Source organism: Dendrobates tinctorius, unplaced genomic scaffold, assembly GCF_039654945.1.
Source record: "Dendrobates tinctorius isolate UK_male_01 unplaced genomic scaffold, ASM3965494v1 ptg000024l, whole genome shotgun sequence".
NCBI classification, from domain to species: domain Eukaryota; kingdom Metazoa; phylum Chordata; class Amphibia; order Anura; family Dendrobatidae; genus Dendrobates; species Dendrobates tinctorius.
In genome coordinates, this window is record NW_027361692.1 from 8,827,070 (window position 1) to 8,845,191 (window position 18,122).

The window sequence follows — 18,122 nt, forward strand, 5'->3', positions numbered from 1 at the left end:
GGAATCAGATTCCGCCGGGACCTCGCCCCTTAGACTTTGCGGCTGAGACAAGGACTTTAGGGTTTCCCTCACTTCTACCCTGACAATGTCTCTCAAACTCGCCGCTACTGCAGGCGACTCATCTGCCACCGTCTACTGAATACAAGGGGGGCACAATCTTTTGAGGCACGCATCCGGTAATGGGCATGCACAGAGTGCGCATTCCCTATGCTTATTTTTAGTTGTAGCTTTCTTTCCCTAGAAAAGGAAAAACACAGAAGGGGGGTCCCGTCACTGAGTGAACTTTCACGAAGATCACTTACCAGTGCCACAATCAAGTACCGGAGAACGAGGGGGATTTCTTTCGGTCGATGCTCCTGTCTGCCTGGAGGAGCTCTTACGAGTGGACTGGTCACTTCGTCCCGCATTACTGTCACGGGACCCTTTCTTTTTCTGTTTGACCTGCCGGAGGTCATCCAGGGGCGGCAGTGATGTTTGCCGCTGCTGCCCTTGCTTCTGCCGCTGCTGCTGCTGCTCTCGATCGCTTTCCATTACCACTGCTGCTGCTGCACACTGCTGCATGTAGTAATGTGGCCAAGGCAAGGAACCCTGCCCGGGTCCCGCCTAAATACCCCCTCCTCCGGTCAGCAGTATCCATGCCGCGCCCCTCCCCCCCCTTAATGGAGCTCCCTACCCCAGCTGGCGCCCGAACTCGCGCCATCTGTGTTTCCGATGGGCGCCGCCATCTTGGAATTGCCGCGCATGCGCAGTGGCGCGCTGACCCGGAAGCGCCTCCTCCGCCCGCCCCCTGACGTCACCGCTACCCCGGAAACGCCGGAAGCCCCGCGGGACGCCCGGGAGCTTCGGAGCAGCGCCGGTCGCAGCCCCCTGCACAGCGCTGCCACCCATGTGCGCCGCCGGAGCCGGAAATCCCCAGGGGGGGGGGTATACTTACCGGCGGCGGCTAAATTCCTGGAGACGGCCATCCTCCGGACGCCGCTCCCTGCTGTCCACGCCACCGCCGTGACACCCATCCTGGGCCACCGTGGCGTCTTCCAGGAAATCCGAACCAGGCCGAGGTAGGAGACCCCCTCGCTACCGGCGTCGGCTGGCCGGCCTGGGATCCAAATCTTCTGTAGGATCCCGTCCCCTCAGGAACAGGAAACCAACTGATGCGTGGGAGAGGTGCCGCCCTTTTGTATCTGTAGGTTTCCTGTTCCTATAGGGCGGATCCCCTCTCTCGTGGTGCTGTCATGGGAGTCCGAATAAATCTAAATATATTGCATAGCACATCTACATACAGTACAATCCAAACCATAAAATCGGAGGCTTCACTTGACGTCGTTGCAGTAGAAGCAGGCTCATCTCAGTTTTGCATACAATTTCTACTATAGAGTTTAGAAACACATCTCCGCACTGGACTTGGTTTACATATATCTCCCTCACTTCACACCTTGTCTAAATTGGATCTTAAAATTTTAGATTTCACTTTGTGCTTGCTCTATGTTACATTATCAAAAAAACAAACAAAAATAAAACAGAAAAACATCTTCTCTGTAAGGATCAGTAATGGCCACATGAGGAATCAGCCACACATCCTCTAAAGGAAAAAGGTCAAAAACGAAAAGACCCGGACAGTCTGTAGAGCTGTGATGTCACAGAAAAGCAGAGCGGCAATGGACACCGGAGACAGCAGCGGTAGGAGAGTATATTAATACACTTTCACTACATTACATCCACACACACACACACACACACACACACACACACACACACATTTAATGCATAAAAAAAAAAAAAAAAAGTTAGTGGGAGTGCTTCTTTTGTCAAAAAATATTTCCGTGTTAAAGATTAAAACCAATAGTAGTTGATGCATCACTTATTTAGGTCACTTTATACATTCTGCTGCCACCTTTTATAACATTACAATAATAGCAGCACTTGATTCAGCCACCCCCCTCACACATAGCAAAACTCGTACAATCAACAGGCAGCCCTGGCTGACCAGCCTCACCAAAGAGCCAAGACTGGCTTCCAGGGTTGCTGAGTGGAAATGGAAGAAATCCCACTCTGCCGAGCATGTAACCGCATACAAGCAGTCCCTCACCAGCTTCAAGTCCACGCTCACTGCTGCAAAACAAACTTATTTCTCATCTCTCATATCCTCCCTGTCTCACAACCCTAAACAGCTCTTCAACACTTTCAATTCTCTACTGTCCCCCACCACCTTCTCTCATTACCGCTGAAGACTTTGCCTCCTTCTTTAAGCAGAAGATTGATACGATCAGAGAAAGCTTTGGCCCATAGCCCCCAATGTCCCTCTTAGCTGCTCAGCCCTCTTCCTCCAAAACCAACTTCTCCACCATGACAGAAGATCAGCTCTCCACCCTCCTATCAAGATCACACCTCACCACTTGCAAGCTTGACTCACTCCCATCCCACCTCATCCCTAACCTCGCCACAGTCTTCATCCCTACTCTAACACACCTCTTCAACCACTCACTTACAAATGGTGTGTTCCCCTCATCCTTCAAACATGCCTCGATCACGCCCATCCCCAAAAAGACCTCTCTTAATAATAATAATAATAATAATAATAATAATCTTTATTTATATAGCGCCAACATATTCCGCAGCGCTTTACAGTTGAACAGTTTCAAAAACAACAGTCATAAGTAACAACGTTAACAATACAATAATTAAAGCGAAATAAGACGACCCTGCTCATGGGAGCTTACAATCTGCAATGAGGTGGGGGAGATACAAAGCGCAGGTTTGTATTTACAATGATGTATTTACAACGATGGTCCAGCCATCTTCAGGGGGTGGGGGTTAGATGGAGATAGTGAATGGGCTACACACACACACAAACATAACATGACTTTGATTACTGAATGTGATAGGCCGCTCTGAACAAATGTGTTTTGAGCGAGCGCCTAAAACTATGCAAATTGTGGATGGTCCTAATATCTTGGGGTAGAGCATTCCAGAGAATTGGCGCAGCACGGGAGAAGTCTTGGAGTCGGGAGTGGGAGGTACGGATTAGGGCAGAGGTTAGTCGAAAGTCATTTGCAGAGCGCAGCGGTCGGTTAGGCCGATAGACAGAAATGAGGGAGGAGATGTAAGGGGGTGCCGCACTGTGGAGAGCTTTGTGGGTGAGAACAAGTACTTTGAATTGTACCCTGTAATGAATTGGCAGCCAGTGTAACGACTGGCGAAGAGCGGATGCGTCTGAGTAACGATTAGCCAGATGGACAACCCTGGCTGCTGCATTAAGGATAGACTGGAGAGGGGAGAGTCGAGTGAGAGGGAGGCCAATTAATAGAGCATTACAGTAGTCCAGGCGGGAGTGGATCAGGGCGACAGTGAGAGTTTTTGTTGCTTCCATGGTGAGAAAAGGGCGGATTCTAGAGATGTTCTTTAGGTGTAAGCGGCACGAGCGGGCAAGAGATTGTATATGGGAGGTGAATGAGAGATCGGAGTCAAACATAACACCCAGACAGCGCGCCTGCTGTCGGGGTGTTATTATGGTACCACCCACAGAGAGGGAAATGTCAGATTTAGGGAGGTTGGTAGATGGTGGGAGCAGAAGAAGTTCAGTTTTGGAGAGGTTGAGTTTAAGATAGAGAGCAGACATGATGTTGGAGACTGCAGACAGACAGTCAGTGGCGTTCTGTAGTACAGCGGAGGTAAGGTCAGGGGATGATGTGTACAGTTGTGTGTCATCAGCATAAAGATGGTACTGAAAGCCAAATCTGCTGATGGTCTGTCCAATTGGGGCCGTGTAGAGAGAGAAGAGAAGGGGGCCAAGGACTGAGCCCTGAGGTACCCCAACAGTGAGAGGAAGAGGAGATGAAGTGGAGCCAGAAAACAGAACACTGAAGGAGCGGTCGGACCCATCCGCTGTGTCTAGCTATTGCTCGATATCTCTTCTCCCTTATGCCTCCAAACTACTGGAACAGCATGTCCATCTTGAACTGTCCTCCCACCTCTCCGCCTGCTCCCTCTTTGACTGCTTACAATCAGGCTTCCAACTGCAGCATTCAACTGAAACTGCCCTTACTAAAGTCACCAATGACCTACTAACCGCCAAGAGCAAACACTACTGTCCTCCTCCTGTACCTGTCTTCTGCCTTCGACACTGTGGACCATTCCCTCCTGCTACAGATTCTCTCATCTCTTGGCATCACAGGTTTGGCCCTATCCTGGATCTCATCATATCTAACAGACCGAACATTCAGTGTCTCCCTCTCCCACACCACCTCCTCACCTCACCCCCTGTCTGTCGGTGTTCCTCAAGGCTCAGTTCTAGGACCCCTACTCTTCTCCATCTACAACCTCGGTCTGGGACAGCTCATAAAATCTCGCGGGTTGCAGTATCATCTCTATGCCGATAACACGCAGATCTACCTATCTGGACCTGACCTCACCTCCTTACTCACCAAAATCCCACAATATCTGTCTGCTATTTCAGTTTTCTTCTCTGCTCGCTTTCTAAAACTGAACGTGGACAAAACAGAATTCATAATCTTTTGCCCATCTCCCTCTACCAGACCTATCCATCAATGTGAATGGCTGCTCACTTTCCCCAGTCCCGCATGCTCGGTGCCTCGGGGTGATCCTTGACTCTGCCCTCTCTTTCAAGACACATCCAAACCCTTGCCTCTTCCTGCCGTCTCAAACTCAAAAATATTTCCCGGATACGTGCATTCCTTGACCATGAAACCACAAAAACACTAGTGCACGCCCTTCTGTCTACCCCAACACATCAGACTCTCGCCTACCATGGAAACCTTCAAAAAGAACCTGAAGACCCACCTCTTCCGACAAGCCTACAACCTGCAGTGATCTTCAGTCTACTGAACCGCCGCACGACCAGCTCTACCCTTTCCTAGTGTATCCTCACCCATCCCCTGTAGACAGTGAGCCCTTGTGGGCAGGGTGCCCTCTCCTTCTGTACTTGTGTGTGTCTTGTACTGCTCATGTTTATTGTACTTGTCTATATTTGCCCCTTTCCACATGTAAAGCGCCATGGAATAAATGGCGCTATAAAAATGTATAATAATTAAATGAATCTTTAGCATTTCCTGCAATTCTATGTCTTGTATAATTACTGGAGTAGGCTCTACACTTACCAAGTAGGTTATGCTTCTCAGATTAACAAAATCGTTCATTTGCAGGTCGTGCAGCCTCCCGGGAGTAGCAATAACAATATCCACTCCTTTTGTAACCAAATTTATTTGGCTCTTACGATCTCCACCACCATAAACGCAAATGCTAAAATATAAAAAAGGTGCAATATTTCACAATTTCAGCAAATGAAACAATAAAACTGGTGCAAACTTTCTATGATTGTCTAAAAATAAAGGTGTAAAGTTTCTCCTCATGGAGAGTGACGAGTGAGACTACGGAGATTTATGCAGCGATCCCTTAGAAAATTAAATATGCAAGTAGAAACTTCACACATTCTATTTTTTTTTTTGCAGGCAAAATCTGCTCTCCTGCTGGCGGTAATCATGCAACCAGACTCTCATTCATGCTGCCTGTGGTTTGGAAATGTGAATCAAGTGACCGGTTCCCTTTAAGTGTGTCTGCATCAATTTGTATCTTCGTCAACAGTTGTCACTAGCCAGTATCTGCTCTAAGATACAAACTGATGCAAACACACTTAAAGGGAACCGGTCACTTGATTCACATTTCCCAATCCACTGGCAGCATGAATCAAGAGCCTGGCTGCACGATTACAGTTTTTTTTTTTTTTTTTTTTAAATGGGTAAAGTGTGGCAAAAAAAACACAAAAAAATACATGCTTATTACCGAAAAAAAGCACACTTATGTAAATACACCCTTAAAGTCCATTTACATAAGCAGATTATTTGCATTAGTGACCAACCATTTGAATACTGGCAACGACCCAATAGAGATCACAAACACATTTACACAATTCTATTAATGACTTTCTTGCCAAATCATAGACTGTAAAGTGCTGTGGAATATGTTAGTGCTACTTAAATACAGTGTCAGTGATCAGGCATTTAAAAGGGAATCTTTCACCAGGATAGACCCTCCTAAACCTTCTATATGGGCATACAGGTCCAAGAAAGTAGAATAAAATGACACTTTGATATCTGTGGTCTGATGTTTTATTCCACACAAATCCATTTTTTAAATTAATGATTAAAAAAATTATAATTGGAGGAGAAAGATTGAACTTGATGGACCTAGGTCTTTTTTTCAACCAATGTAACTATAACTATGAATCGTTCAGATTCATAGGCCGGACATAGATTTCCTTGCGAATCTGTGCAAAGAGCTCATTAAATGAATGAAGGGAGGTGTTACAAATGCAGTGAGCTCTCCGGATCTACATGTCTCACACTGGTAACCGCCCCCCCCCTCATCCCATCTCCAAATCAGTGATCACCCAACGTCAGTCCCACCTGGTGAGGTGACAATTAGAGCACTGCTCTATCAAATTCTACAGGTGATCCATTTTGCCCACGACACCGTACAAAATTGTACATACTGGACGGTCCAGGGTTGGCCAAAAATTCAAATTGGTAAAAGTGAAACTTTTGATAAAAGTCTAATAACAAATAGAAGCAATCTTTTTTTTTTTTATTCATAAGACACGTGCATCATTTTCATTATCACACCCTAATACAATACCTGGTGAAACCTTTATATCTGTACTTTGAACACTCGGCCTGCACTTGAAGAGCTAGCTCACGTGTTGGAGCTAGAACTAACATTCCCGGACCATCACGTTTATGCCTAGGACTAAGTTAAGAAGAGAGAATTAGAAGTATTGTATGTTACAAAATAGAATACAAAACTGTAAGACCACCAAGAAAGATGTGAAACTTGTGGACTAATATTCTCATGGTGGCTCAGTGGTTAGCACTGGGGTCCTGTGTTCAAAAGCCACCAGAGTTTGCATGTTCTGTCCCTGCTTGCGTGGGTTTGTTCTGGGTTCTCTGGTTTTCTTACACGCCATACTTTCCAAGACATACTGATAGGGAATCTAGATTGTGAGTCCCATTGGGGACAGTGATAATATCTGTAAAGAGCTGCGGAATATGATGGCGCAATATAAGGAACGCATAATAAGTAAATATTCTTGAAGGGTGATCTGCTGTAGTTCTGCAATGGCTTTAAATCTTCACACCACACATGCTCTCCATTTGCATTTTCAGCCCCTCTCAAAGCTATTCCATTTCTAATAGTTACAAACAGCTCTTGCAAGAGGGTGACTAGTTTAGAAAACCCAAAGGAATGCCTATACTCTGTGTCCTCATCTCAGACTGAAGAGCGGTTACAGAATGCTTGCTGCAAAACACATGTTAATGTTGATTTTGCAATTTTTACATGAAGCTTTACCTATGCCAGATCCAGGTTGTACAGAAGGGGGCAGAAAAAAAGTTTGTGGATACAGCTCACTCTACCTTAAGTATCTAAATTTAGATGCCGATTTGGAAAAGTGTTCAATAACAATTCCTGGATTTAAGAAATAATAACTTGGTATGTAAATGGTAATCAGCTCTTAATGCAAAGCAGTCATGCCAGGTTGTACCATTTGTGAAAAATGATTAAATGCTTATTCACACAGTAACATTACTTTCTACAAACCATAGTAAATATATACCTACTGTTAATATATACAGTATAAGCCCAAAGTTTCTTTATTCTTGTACCTGTGTCTCAGTTAGGGTGTGTGCACACGCTGTGGATTGTCCTGTGGATTTTTTTCCACGTGGATTCGTCAAAAACCGCAGATGAATCCGTAGGTCAAAAGACCTGCAGTTTATCTGCAGTTTTCCCCTGCGGTTTGACACCTGCCATGGAGGAGGTGCCAAACCGCAGCGGAATCCGCACAAAGAATTGACATGCTACGGTTCTGAAACTGCAGCAAATCCGCGCGGAAAAATCCACACTGTCTGCACAGCGGTTTTAATTTTTCATTGATTTTAATGGTACTGTACACCACAGCAGAAACTGCTGCGGATCCGCAGGACAAAAACCGCTGCAGATCTGCAGGACCAAAACCACTGTGGATCTGCAGTAGAATCCACAGCGTGTGCACACACCCTTAGCCCCTCTGTACATAAAGCTTCTCATAACTGAATGGGCGAATATTCTTACAATATTACAACTACATTTTCCAGAAGCACCCTGCTACTCCTCAGTACTGCAGACCCCTATCAGTTGTGCTCCAGATCCAAGTATAGAATTACCACCATTGTTTTGTGCACCATCTGCGTTTGTTCAGTACCATGCATGATACTTTTTGCAATCTATAATAGTATGGAAGCCTGTGTGGTTTTACAGAGTGGTATTTGCAGATTAATATCACTGATCTGCCTGCAGCAGGCATTAACATAGCAAAATGGGGCAGATGTGTAAAAACATGAATTCTATATCCAGAAATTAATACATGTGTATATTATAAGATTACATTGTGATTTTGGGAATAACCCTTTACAGTTTGCAATCACTAGTGAATAACTTTCACTCAGATGGCATATGACTTCATTTGATAAAATGAGTGTTCAACAAGCTCAGTCACTGTCTATAACATGCATGGACAACTCTCACCCAACAGATCATGTTGGGGAGATAAGGATTCTGCATATCAAGTTTCGGATTGTCTTTAGGAAGCTACCATCAGAGGAGTCCAGTGGCACCTGTTGTAAAGAACAAAGGTGGGTTTGATAGAGCAAGCACTACTGTGTATGGAAGAGTGGGAAGAGATAGCTGCTGACTGATCGAGCCACAGATCAGCCGACAGCCATATTTTGTGTATGGGCCTTCCTTGAGCTGAACCAACAATCCTCACCATGTAGCAGGTCCCAATATAGCAAACCACTGAACACTGGAGCTGAAGCACCTTCCAGAATATATCCCAATCATATATAATCAGTCACATGACTTGAGTAAAGAGAAAACAATGGGGAAAAACACTACTTCATACCTGGCACTAAACTACCAGAGCTGTGTACGCCTAAAATGCAGCAGAGAAACACTAACAGGAGCTGAATATTAACCAAACTATTACCTCCTCATACTTTATTGACTTCAGTGCTTACTTAACTAAACTTATTAATTAAATTTTAATACATCAGAAATATCATTTTTCCAATTTTCTGACTTCTAAACGTGAAGAGCATCCTATAGTCTGAAAAATAAGCAATTTTAAGGCAATAAACAAGAAAAATAGAAACTTACACTGGTTGTAGATCCAAGTGTATGAATCCTGGCAACAAATATGCCAATGTTTTTCCGGTACCAGTTTGTGCTATCCCAATGAGATCTAGTCCTTGAAGGAGGATGGGCCATGCCTGAGACTTAAGAAATTAAAATCAAGAAAGGCAGAATTAGAAACTGAAAGCAAACCATAATACACAAAATAATATTTAAAGAAAAGAGCCTAACAAAAAACAAAAAAACAAAAAAAAAAAACTAGATATATGTTTACCAATTTGATGAAGCTGCCCATTTCTTAAAGTGAACTTGTCAGGATTGTGTTCAATAAACTACAGACAGTGTCAGGTCGCCACCATTATAGTGATTAAAATGATACCTGGGGTGATGAAATTAGTCTTGTGGTTATTGTTTAATCTTTATTTTCAGTTACTGAAATTCTCGTGTTTCGGGGGTGCCTGCCTAATGAATGTGTATTTTTTTTTTCAAACCATATTCTATGCAGTATGTAAAATAGGGGGCAGGTCAGGGATGGACCTGTCATAAGCCATCAGGATGAATAGCTAAGCAGAGCAGATCCCCCCTACAGTCCTACCCCGAAGCACAAGAATCTCATTAACTGAAAATAATGATTAAACAACAGCCACAAGACAGAATTCATCAACCAAGGTAGCATTGTAATCAGTATAATGGTGCCGACCTGACACTGTCCGTAGTTTACTGAGCACAATCTAAGTTTTCACATTTTTTCCCCCAAATTTTACTAGAATCCCCCCCACACACCATTTTCACTTGTTTGACTGCTGGTCTAATTACAGTGATTGCTGGATGTTATACTGTATAGGATATTTGACCTGTGTTGGACCCTGCTTACGATAGTTAACAGAATTACTTGGCATCGACATGTCAACCATGAGGCCCCAATGATAGCAATTGAAGGGTGGCCATGTGGATAAAAATTGAGCCCCCTCCTCAAACAAGCATCTAGATGGCGCTATCGCCATTCATAGCAGCATCTGAGGGGTTAAATGGCTGTAATCAGTGCCAGTACAGATTGCAGTAGCGTTTCACTTATGACATATAGCTGACAACCGCTAACTCTGCTTGCGAGCTGGCAAAATCATTCCACTATACATGTGTTGCATTAGCTGGGAAAAGTTCATTTGTTTAGCTGAACAGTACAAAAACGTGCTCACTTATTCTATGCGGCAAAAATAGAAGCTGGAACCTTTTAGGTGGGATGCAGGTGGGAATGAAGAGCCTTGGGATTTCAAAACAGTCTATTAATCCCAAACGTGACTCCGTGTAAGACCGGCTCCTTTCTCAAGGTATAAAAACCAAGTCATTTGGTCTTTATACCATGAAAAAGGTGCAAGTCCAGCACAAAAAGGTGTTGGTATTAATAAAAACAGTTTTGGAACACCAAGGCTCTTCATTCCTGTAATGAAGCCCACCTAAAAGGTTCCAGCTTCCATTTTTGCCCTTATACCTTTGGAAGAACCATTTCCTCCAACCAAGGAGCAGCAACAGTGACTTTCCATCCCTTTATAGGTGTTGTGCTACTATGAATTATACCTAACCATTACCAGACAGTATTTTGTGTGCACTTCTGTCCCTCTCCAGAGCTTCTAAACTTCCTCGGTGACATTTGTATTGTGTTCCCATATGGTCATGGCTAACTGCATGTACTGCAGAGAGCGTCATGTGTTAAAGGGAATCTGTCGACAGGATTTCACCCCCACCACTCCACCTGCACAAACTCTGTGTGCATGTAGCTCTTTCAGAGACAATTCCAGCAATATCTTATACATGGCTAGTTCGGTTCCTCCACTACTTAGAAATCAGCATTAGAAATGATGGTCTTCATGTCAGCAGCTTAATTTGCATCTGTCACACCAGCTCTATTCCCTGCCCAGCATGACCACCTTCTGCTTCACTGACAGCCCCTAAGCAGTGTGACTTCAGGTAAAAAAAAAAAAAAAAAAAAAAAGCAATCAGTCAAAAAAAAGGAGGGGGCACTGGGACAGGAACGAAGAGACAGAGGCTTCAGATCTGTCATAATTCATCAGCTGCCTTTGCATATGTTTTCCAACACGGATTTCTCAATAATAAGTTTGGGGTGTAAAATCCTGAGGACAGGCTCCCTTAAAATATAAGGGATTTTACAACAAGTAACAAACAGCAATTCTAAAAGAATTTGCTTCCGAGAGTCCCACTTTTATTCAAACTGCACACTTCATACCTTTACTTTAGATTTACCTGAATTGGTGTAGGTCTTTCAAATCCAGCATTTTGTAGCGCAGTCATTACTTCCGGAAATGGTTGAAATGCATCTTTAAAGTTACGGACAGGATTGGGAAATGGTCTCTTTTGGTCAACTTTTAAATCATCACACATGATGTTATTGTTTTCCTTCCTGTCAAAACACAAAGGAATTAAATAAAAATAGGGCTATCTAGACCAAGTGCAACAGTGGCAAACAGCTATTTTAGTTTCTCATTTTTGTGTTGGTAAATAGGCAGTTATAGATATATGAAGTTTATTTGCTTTTCAACATAACTGTGTACAAAGCTTCTCTATATGCATCAGAGGAAACCAGAGCATGAGAAGTCAGTCATCCATGTCCCCCCAACAAAGACTTATCTAGTAATTGCTCATGTTCAGAGAGAAAAAGCATTGAAAGTTGTAAATACAACAGCCTGGATTCTTCTCTCTCCGACATTATCGATTGAGGAATAGTGGGGAGTCACCAATACAAAATAGACTGTCAGCAGATACAGCTAATATCAACGGATTATGCTTATTTTAGCTAAATGAGTGTGGGACTGCATGTGAAAGCCTTTCTCCCATCTGTTCATTTTTCTAGGACCGGTTGCTTGGGTGCCTCTTTTTAAATGTTTGTGTATAAAAGAAAAAAAAAAAAAATTGGACAATTCAAAATTGTTTTCAGGTAGTTTAATAAGCCCTCAGGCGCTTTCCAGGAATTAATGCAAAAGTTTATTTTTACCATTTAAAATGTTGATAACTTCTGAACAGACCACTGCAGCAGGCACACTTTAAGGCCATTATTTGGCCATAAATTGCCATGGCAAACTTTTGAACCACACAATCAAGATCTCAGGGTGCCGACGGGATTAAAGAGGGAGCCCATACACTCTGTTAATCATCTACATGCTGTATTCATTATTTCAGCATTTAATGGGTTAAATAGCTAGTGTCGGTACCAACACTGATAGCGGCTGATGCAGCAACTGGTCGGCTATAGTATACAGCTGACAGCTGCTGGATTATCACCCATTGGGGGAAGCAAGTCTCATATTGCAGGTCAGTAAAAAGACGTATTGGTGGTCACTAAGGGGTTAAAATACCACATCAGTTTGTTTTTTTTTAATTTATTTTACCACTGGCGTGGTGCTTTAAATCCAAGTCCCCTGCCCCCAGTATTATCCTCACCTTCTGGCATCTTCATCTATTATCACTGCCGCTCATGTTGGTCTCTGGCAGTTTGTGATCTGCCGGCTGCTCCAGTATTTCATGGAGCGAGCGGAGGTCACGTTTCAATACATGTCTATGAGAGCCTAGTTCTGGCTCTCATAGACTTGCATTTAGGGCTTGTGAGGTAGCGTCTGACTTCTGGACAGTCAGAAGCTGTGGTCACAAGATGGCACTGTGATGCTGAAAAACTGCAAAAATGCTGGGAGTGCGCAAGACAGGGAGCTCAGGTTAAAAACACCAGCGGTGAAATAAATAAATAAAAAAAAAAAATAAAAAAAAGTCCAAAAACAACGGAGCGGCATTTTAAGCATTCCACATCACAATAAGCATAGTCACACATTTACCTCCATTCTGTTACCTCATCTTCAGACATTGAAGCAACACTTGATGATTCCTTGTAGAAAGCCTTCTGAATTGGAGGCAGATCTAGAAGAAACAAAAAACAGTCACCACTGGCCAAATTGAGCATGATGGCAGTCTCATCTTCATAAATGGTTAAAATTGTAAAGTCCATGTAAATACAAATAACATTGCATTTACTTCTTACTAAAAACAGGTCTCCATTCTCAGAATCAGGAATTTTTAGTTTCATATTTACAGCTCTTCAGCTGCATTACAGGCCACTGCTGCATGCTAACAGTTAAGGTCATGTTCTTTGACAAGAAGAGTAAGCCACTTGTTAGCGCTTAGAAGAACTGCTCTGAAGCTGGTTGGATCACTGCATCTTGCCAGCTTCAATGCCACCGAGCTTCATTGATGAAGCTGTCTGTTTACAGCGTGGAAGAGTACAATTTGTAAGAGTGGCTCAACTATGCCACTGGTCAGAACTGCCCACCTCAGAAATTGAAGACAAGCAGCGCATTCATACGTATTCAAGAGATAGACTCTTAGGGGTACTTCACACTAAGCAAGATCGCTAACGAGATCGCTGATGCGTCACCGATTTTGTGACGCATCAGCGATCTCGCTGTGTGTGGCACACATCAGCGACCACCCCCCCGCCGGGTATAATAAATTTTATTTCTATAGCGCCAACATATTCCGCAGCACTTTACATTTCAGAGGGGACTTGTACAGACAATAGACATTACAGCATAACAATAATCACATAGATCATAACAGATACCAAGAGGAATGAGGGCCCTGCTCGCAAGCTTACAGTCTATGAGCATCACTGATCATGCATGAATGTCCTGCGCCTTTTTTTGATCGTTGGTCTCCCGCTGGCCAACATGCATCGCTGCGTGTGGCAGCGGGAGACCAACGGTCAGCGAGCTCCCAGCGCTGTAAGCTGGTATCTAAAGTAAATAGCGGGTAACTAAGCATGTATCGCTTAGTTACCCGCTGTGTACCCTGGATACCTGCGTGCTCGCGCTGGGAGCAGGTATCCAAGGTAAACAGTGGATAACTAAGCGCCGTGCGTGCTTAGTTACCTGCTGTTTACCTTGGATACCAGCGTCCTCGCTGGTCATGATCGCTGGTGAGTCTGACTGAGAGCTCACCAGCGATCATGTAGCGACGCACCAGCGATCCTGACCAGATCGTATCGTTGTCGGGATCGCTGGTGCATCGTTTACTGTAATGGGACCCTTACATTTGTTTTACAGGTTCTCTTTAAAAGGTGGTTGTAAACATTAGATAAAAAAAAATTGATGGCTAAACAATCGTTCTACGAAAATCCGGTGAACAATCATTTCACTGAGGCCATACATATATTGCTGTTACACTCATTAATCTAGCCTTCAATTATACCAGTCGAATGTTGAAATTGTTCATTTTCATCAACTTAAGTGTAATATATAGGGGCACCTCAGGCATGTGGTAACAGCAAGCTTACTGAACAGATAGCCTTGCAGTGCGCTCAAACCCCCGGGACAACTGTAGAGGGAAATCTCCATTTATCAATCATCTGATTAAGAATCAGAGCAGTTAAAGAGGATACAACAGTGAGCAGCCATCCCCACTGTCTACTGCAGGTCGCAGAAGGTAGCATGGTGATACTATCAGCTCTCAAAAGATAAGTTGGCAGTAAGATGCAAAACAATCTGTTGGCAACCCCATTTAAATGGAATTTGTCATTCCCAACATCAATAAACGATTAATAAAGGGATATAAGGGACTTGGCTGCTATAAAAGTCATTAGTACTGTACATGTTACTGGTACAGTGCCTTAGAAAGTCACTTAATTTTCATGCTAATTAGATGGCTTTGGTGCACCCTTGGTGTGACAAAGAGCTCAATGCATGATTATGCCACCTTATACTGCATGTTCAGAGATTTTACTGCTTCTGATAAGACAGCACTCACGTCCCAAAGTGAGTGTTACCTCAAGATGACAATGTTCTGCGCTCTCGCTCTTCTATGTTGAGGCCGTTCGCTACACTACCAGGTCTCAGTGTAGCGGGCAGCATGTGCAGGAGCCAGAGAACTCGCATAGCCACTATATGCACCAGTAGACCCCAACATGCAAAATGAGGGGGCGTAATGATGCACTGAGCTCTTAGCTACAAAAAAGTGCACTCAAGCTCCCTTATGTGTATATGAATCAAGTTATTTTCTTAGGCACTGTACGGCTAAGTGCACACGTACCGGAACTCTCGCGGAAATTACCGCGAGAATTCCGGAATTCCATTCCGCGGGAAAATCGCATTTTAAATTCCCGCGATTTTCCCGCAGAAAAACTAGCATTTTGCAAGCGTAATTCGCTTGCAGAAAGCTAGCGTTTTCCAAGCGATCTGTAGCATCGCTTGGAGAACTGATTGACAGGTTGGACACACTCGTCAAACATAGTGTTTGACGAGTGTGACCAACTTTTTACTACTGAGGCTGCCTATGCAGCATCAGTAGTAAAAGATAAAATGTAAAAAAAAAAAAATAAATAAAAAATGGTGTTATTCTTACCCTCCGACGTCCCGCGCATCCGTTCCCAGTAATCCTTTGCGAAAATGCCCGCGATGACGTCCGTTCTCGCGGGATCGCGACGTCTCGCGGTGATTCGTGATGACGTCGCGCGAATGACCGCGAGACTTCGAGATCCCGCGAGAACGGACGTCATCACGGGCATTTTCGCAAAGGCTTACTGGGAACGAGAGCGTGGAGAGAGGCGGGAAGGCTGCGCGGGACGCCGGAAGGTAAGAATAACAATATTTTTTATTTTAAATTCTATTTTTTACAGGGATATGGTACCCAAAGCCCGGAGGACAGTCTCCTCTCCTCCGGACCGTGGGTACCATCCGCAATTGTTCTGCTTACTTTCCGCATGGTGTGCACAGGCACATGCGAGAAGTAAGCGGAACAATGCATTCCTATGGGTGCGGGAACGCCGCGATTCCGCAAGTTAATGAGCATGCTGCGTTATTTACCGCGAAGCGATTACGCCGCGGTAAAAACCGGAGCATTAGCACAGCATTGCGGAATCCCATAGGAATGCATGGGATGCTTATTTTTCGCTGCAAAATTGCGCGGTTAAAACCGCCACGGAAACGCGGAAAAAACGCCACGTGTGAACTCAGCCTACCAGTATGATTTTTTTAGTCCCCTAATTATCACTGTATAGCACGTTTAGTATGCATTTGAGGTGACAGAATCCCTTTGGAGTGAACCACATCACTAATGGGATCTTTTAAAAACAAAACAAAAAAAACAAAAAAAAAAAACAGTCTGCTCTGTTCTTGTAATCTCTAGGATACATGTAGAAATACAAAAGCCCCCAAATCACTGTGAAGACATGCAGGGAAAGACTCAAGAACTCAGCAGACCACTTACTCAGCTGTATCGTTTAAAGTTTTCTATGAACAAATTGGTACAAGAAGACTTGTACCCAATTTACACTGCAAAGGATTTTGACATTTCCTTCAACAAACACAAAAGGACAGTGCAAAATTACATCAAAACACACAAACCTGCCCATTTCTCGGCTTGATATTTGTCCTGATTTTGTCGAATTAAAGCCCAATTTATCACTGGTTTTTCCTGAACCTCAGTAGGAGTAGACGTAGAGTTGGAGGAATAACGATCCTTGTGTCCCCATCCTGCATTTAGAAAATATGCAGTTTACATTAAACAATTACAAAAATACATTAATAGAGGGTAAAGTTTCTTAACATATAGCGTGCAAAATACAGTATATCCCTGATGTGATCATCAACGTGCTGGGTCTATAGTAACGGCTAATGAGAGAAGACCTGTGTCATGCAGTCACCCTGCAGCTCTGGACTTGATGTATCAGGTTGATCCAGAGTTCCTTTAACAATAGTTAAGGTTATATTTAAATAAGTTACTTTAACCAATTTACTTTGCACAATTTAACCATAACCCAATTCATTTTTTATTTTGCAAAGTGAATTTGTCACCATGAAAAACATCCGCCAACTACTATATTACATTGATATCTGAAGAGAAAGATTATAACTACGTAATAAAAGTCTCCGAACACATCTTTGTGGCCCATGCTCTACAAGACAATAATGCATCTAGGAGTCTGCTGTACTGTTTTTACAGCTTAGAATTTATAATACAGAACACTTCACATCAGGACTACAAGATCCCAGGTACTTTCACCTGCATTACATCTAATGTGGTGTACTTAATTATTTGTACTAAATGTCCAACTGGGGGTCTGTATGTGGGGGAGACAGGGCAAAAGCTTAGAACAAGGATGAATGCTCATCGTCACACAATAAGAGAAAAAAGAATGGATCTACCTGTGGCAAAACATTTCTGTATCCCTGATCACAGCAGCATGGATATGAAATTACTGGTATTGAAAGGTAACTTCACATCTCAGAGAGAGAGACGAGTTTGGGAGTACAAATTTATGACGAACTTTGACACTCTCAGTGCTGGAATGAATGTGTCGCATGGATTTATGTCTTTTTACATCAATTAAGGAATTTCCTTTTAAAACCTTGCGGGGCAACACAGAACTAGACCCCAATCAGAGGACCATAAAACATCCAGACTCCTTATCTATGAACTGGTCCAATGTTTATATTTATGTTTCTCCCTCTCCCATATTGATAGTTCTGCTTCACGTCACTTGTCTTATCTATTGCATTTTTTCTAGGCTGTATTGTGCATAAATATGTGACTTCAGATTTTGTATTAGTCTAGCCTGATGAAGAGACCTGAGTAGTCTCGAAAGCTTGCAATGTGTTACCATCTTTTCAGTTAGCCATTAAAAGGTATCAACTACTGAGGACTCTCAATCCTGAATATTTTTCTAATACAGAACACAAACTTGAAGGGATTCTCTGAGAATCCGATAAAATGGCCCCATAGTATCAACTGTAGCCCATACTTGCCATTTGTCAGGATAGGTTGCAGACAGAAGAAACTCCACTCTTGACACTTGTATCTCAACTGACAGAGGCACTATATCATAAAAACACAACTCTGTCAACACAGGGTTGTGACAAGAAATAAATGTTCTCCACCGCTGAGCAAAA

The 18,122-nt window shown here is 43.3% G+C and overlaps 1 protein-coding gene across 3 annotated transcripts in view; it reads right to left on the reverse strand.

The window, feature by feature from the left end:
* Positions 1-18,122, reverse strand: part of DDX43 (DEAD-box helicase 43) — an 83,212-nt gene that overhangs the window by 50,968 nt on the left and 14,122 nt on the right. For all 3 annotated transcript variants that reach the window (XM_073569336.1, XM_073569335.1, XM_073569334.1), the window contains exons 4-9: positions 16,578-16,706; positions 13,020-13,101; positions 11,440-11,596; positions 9,205-9,323; positions 6,649-6,759; positions 5,115-5,256 (exon numbers count right to left, since the gene is read on the reverse strand). In XM_073569336.1, coding sequence (XP_073425437.1) covers positions 5,115-5,256; positions 6,649-6,759; positions 9,205-9,323; positions 11,440-11,596; positions 13,020-13,101; positions 16,578-16,706 — 740 coding nt within the window. The remainder of the gene's footprint in view (positions 1-5,114; positions 5,257-6,648; positions 6,760-9,204; positions 9,324-11,439; positions 11,597-13,019; positions 13,102-16,577; positions 16,707-18,122) is intronic.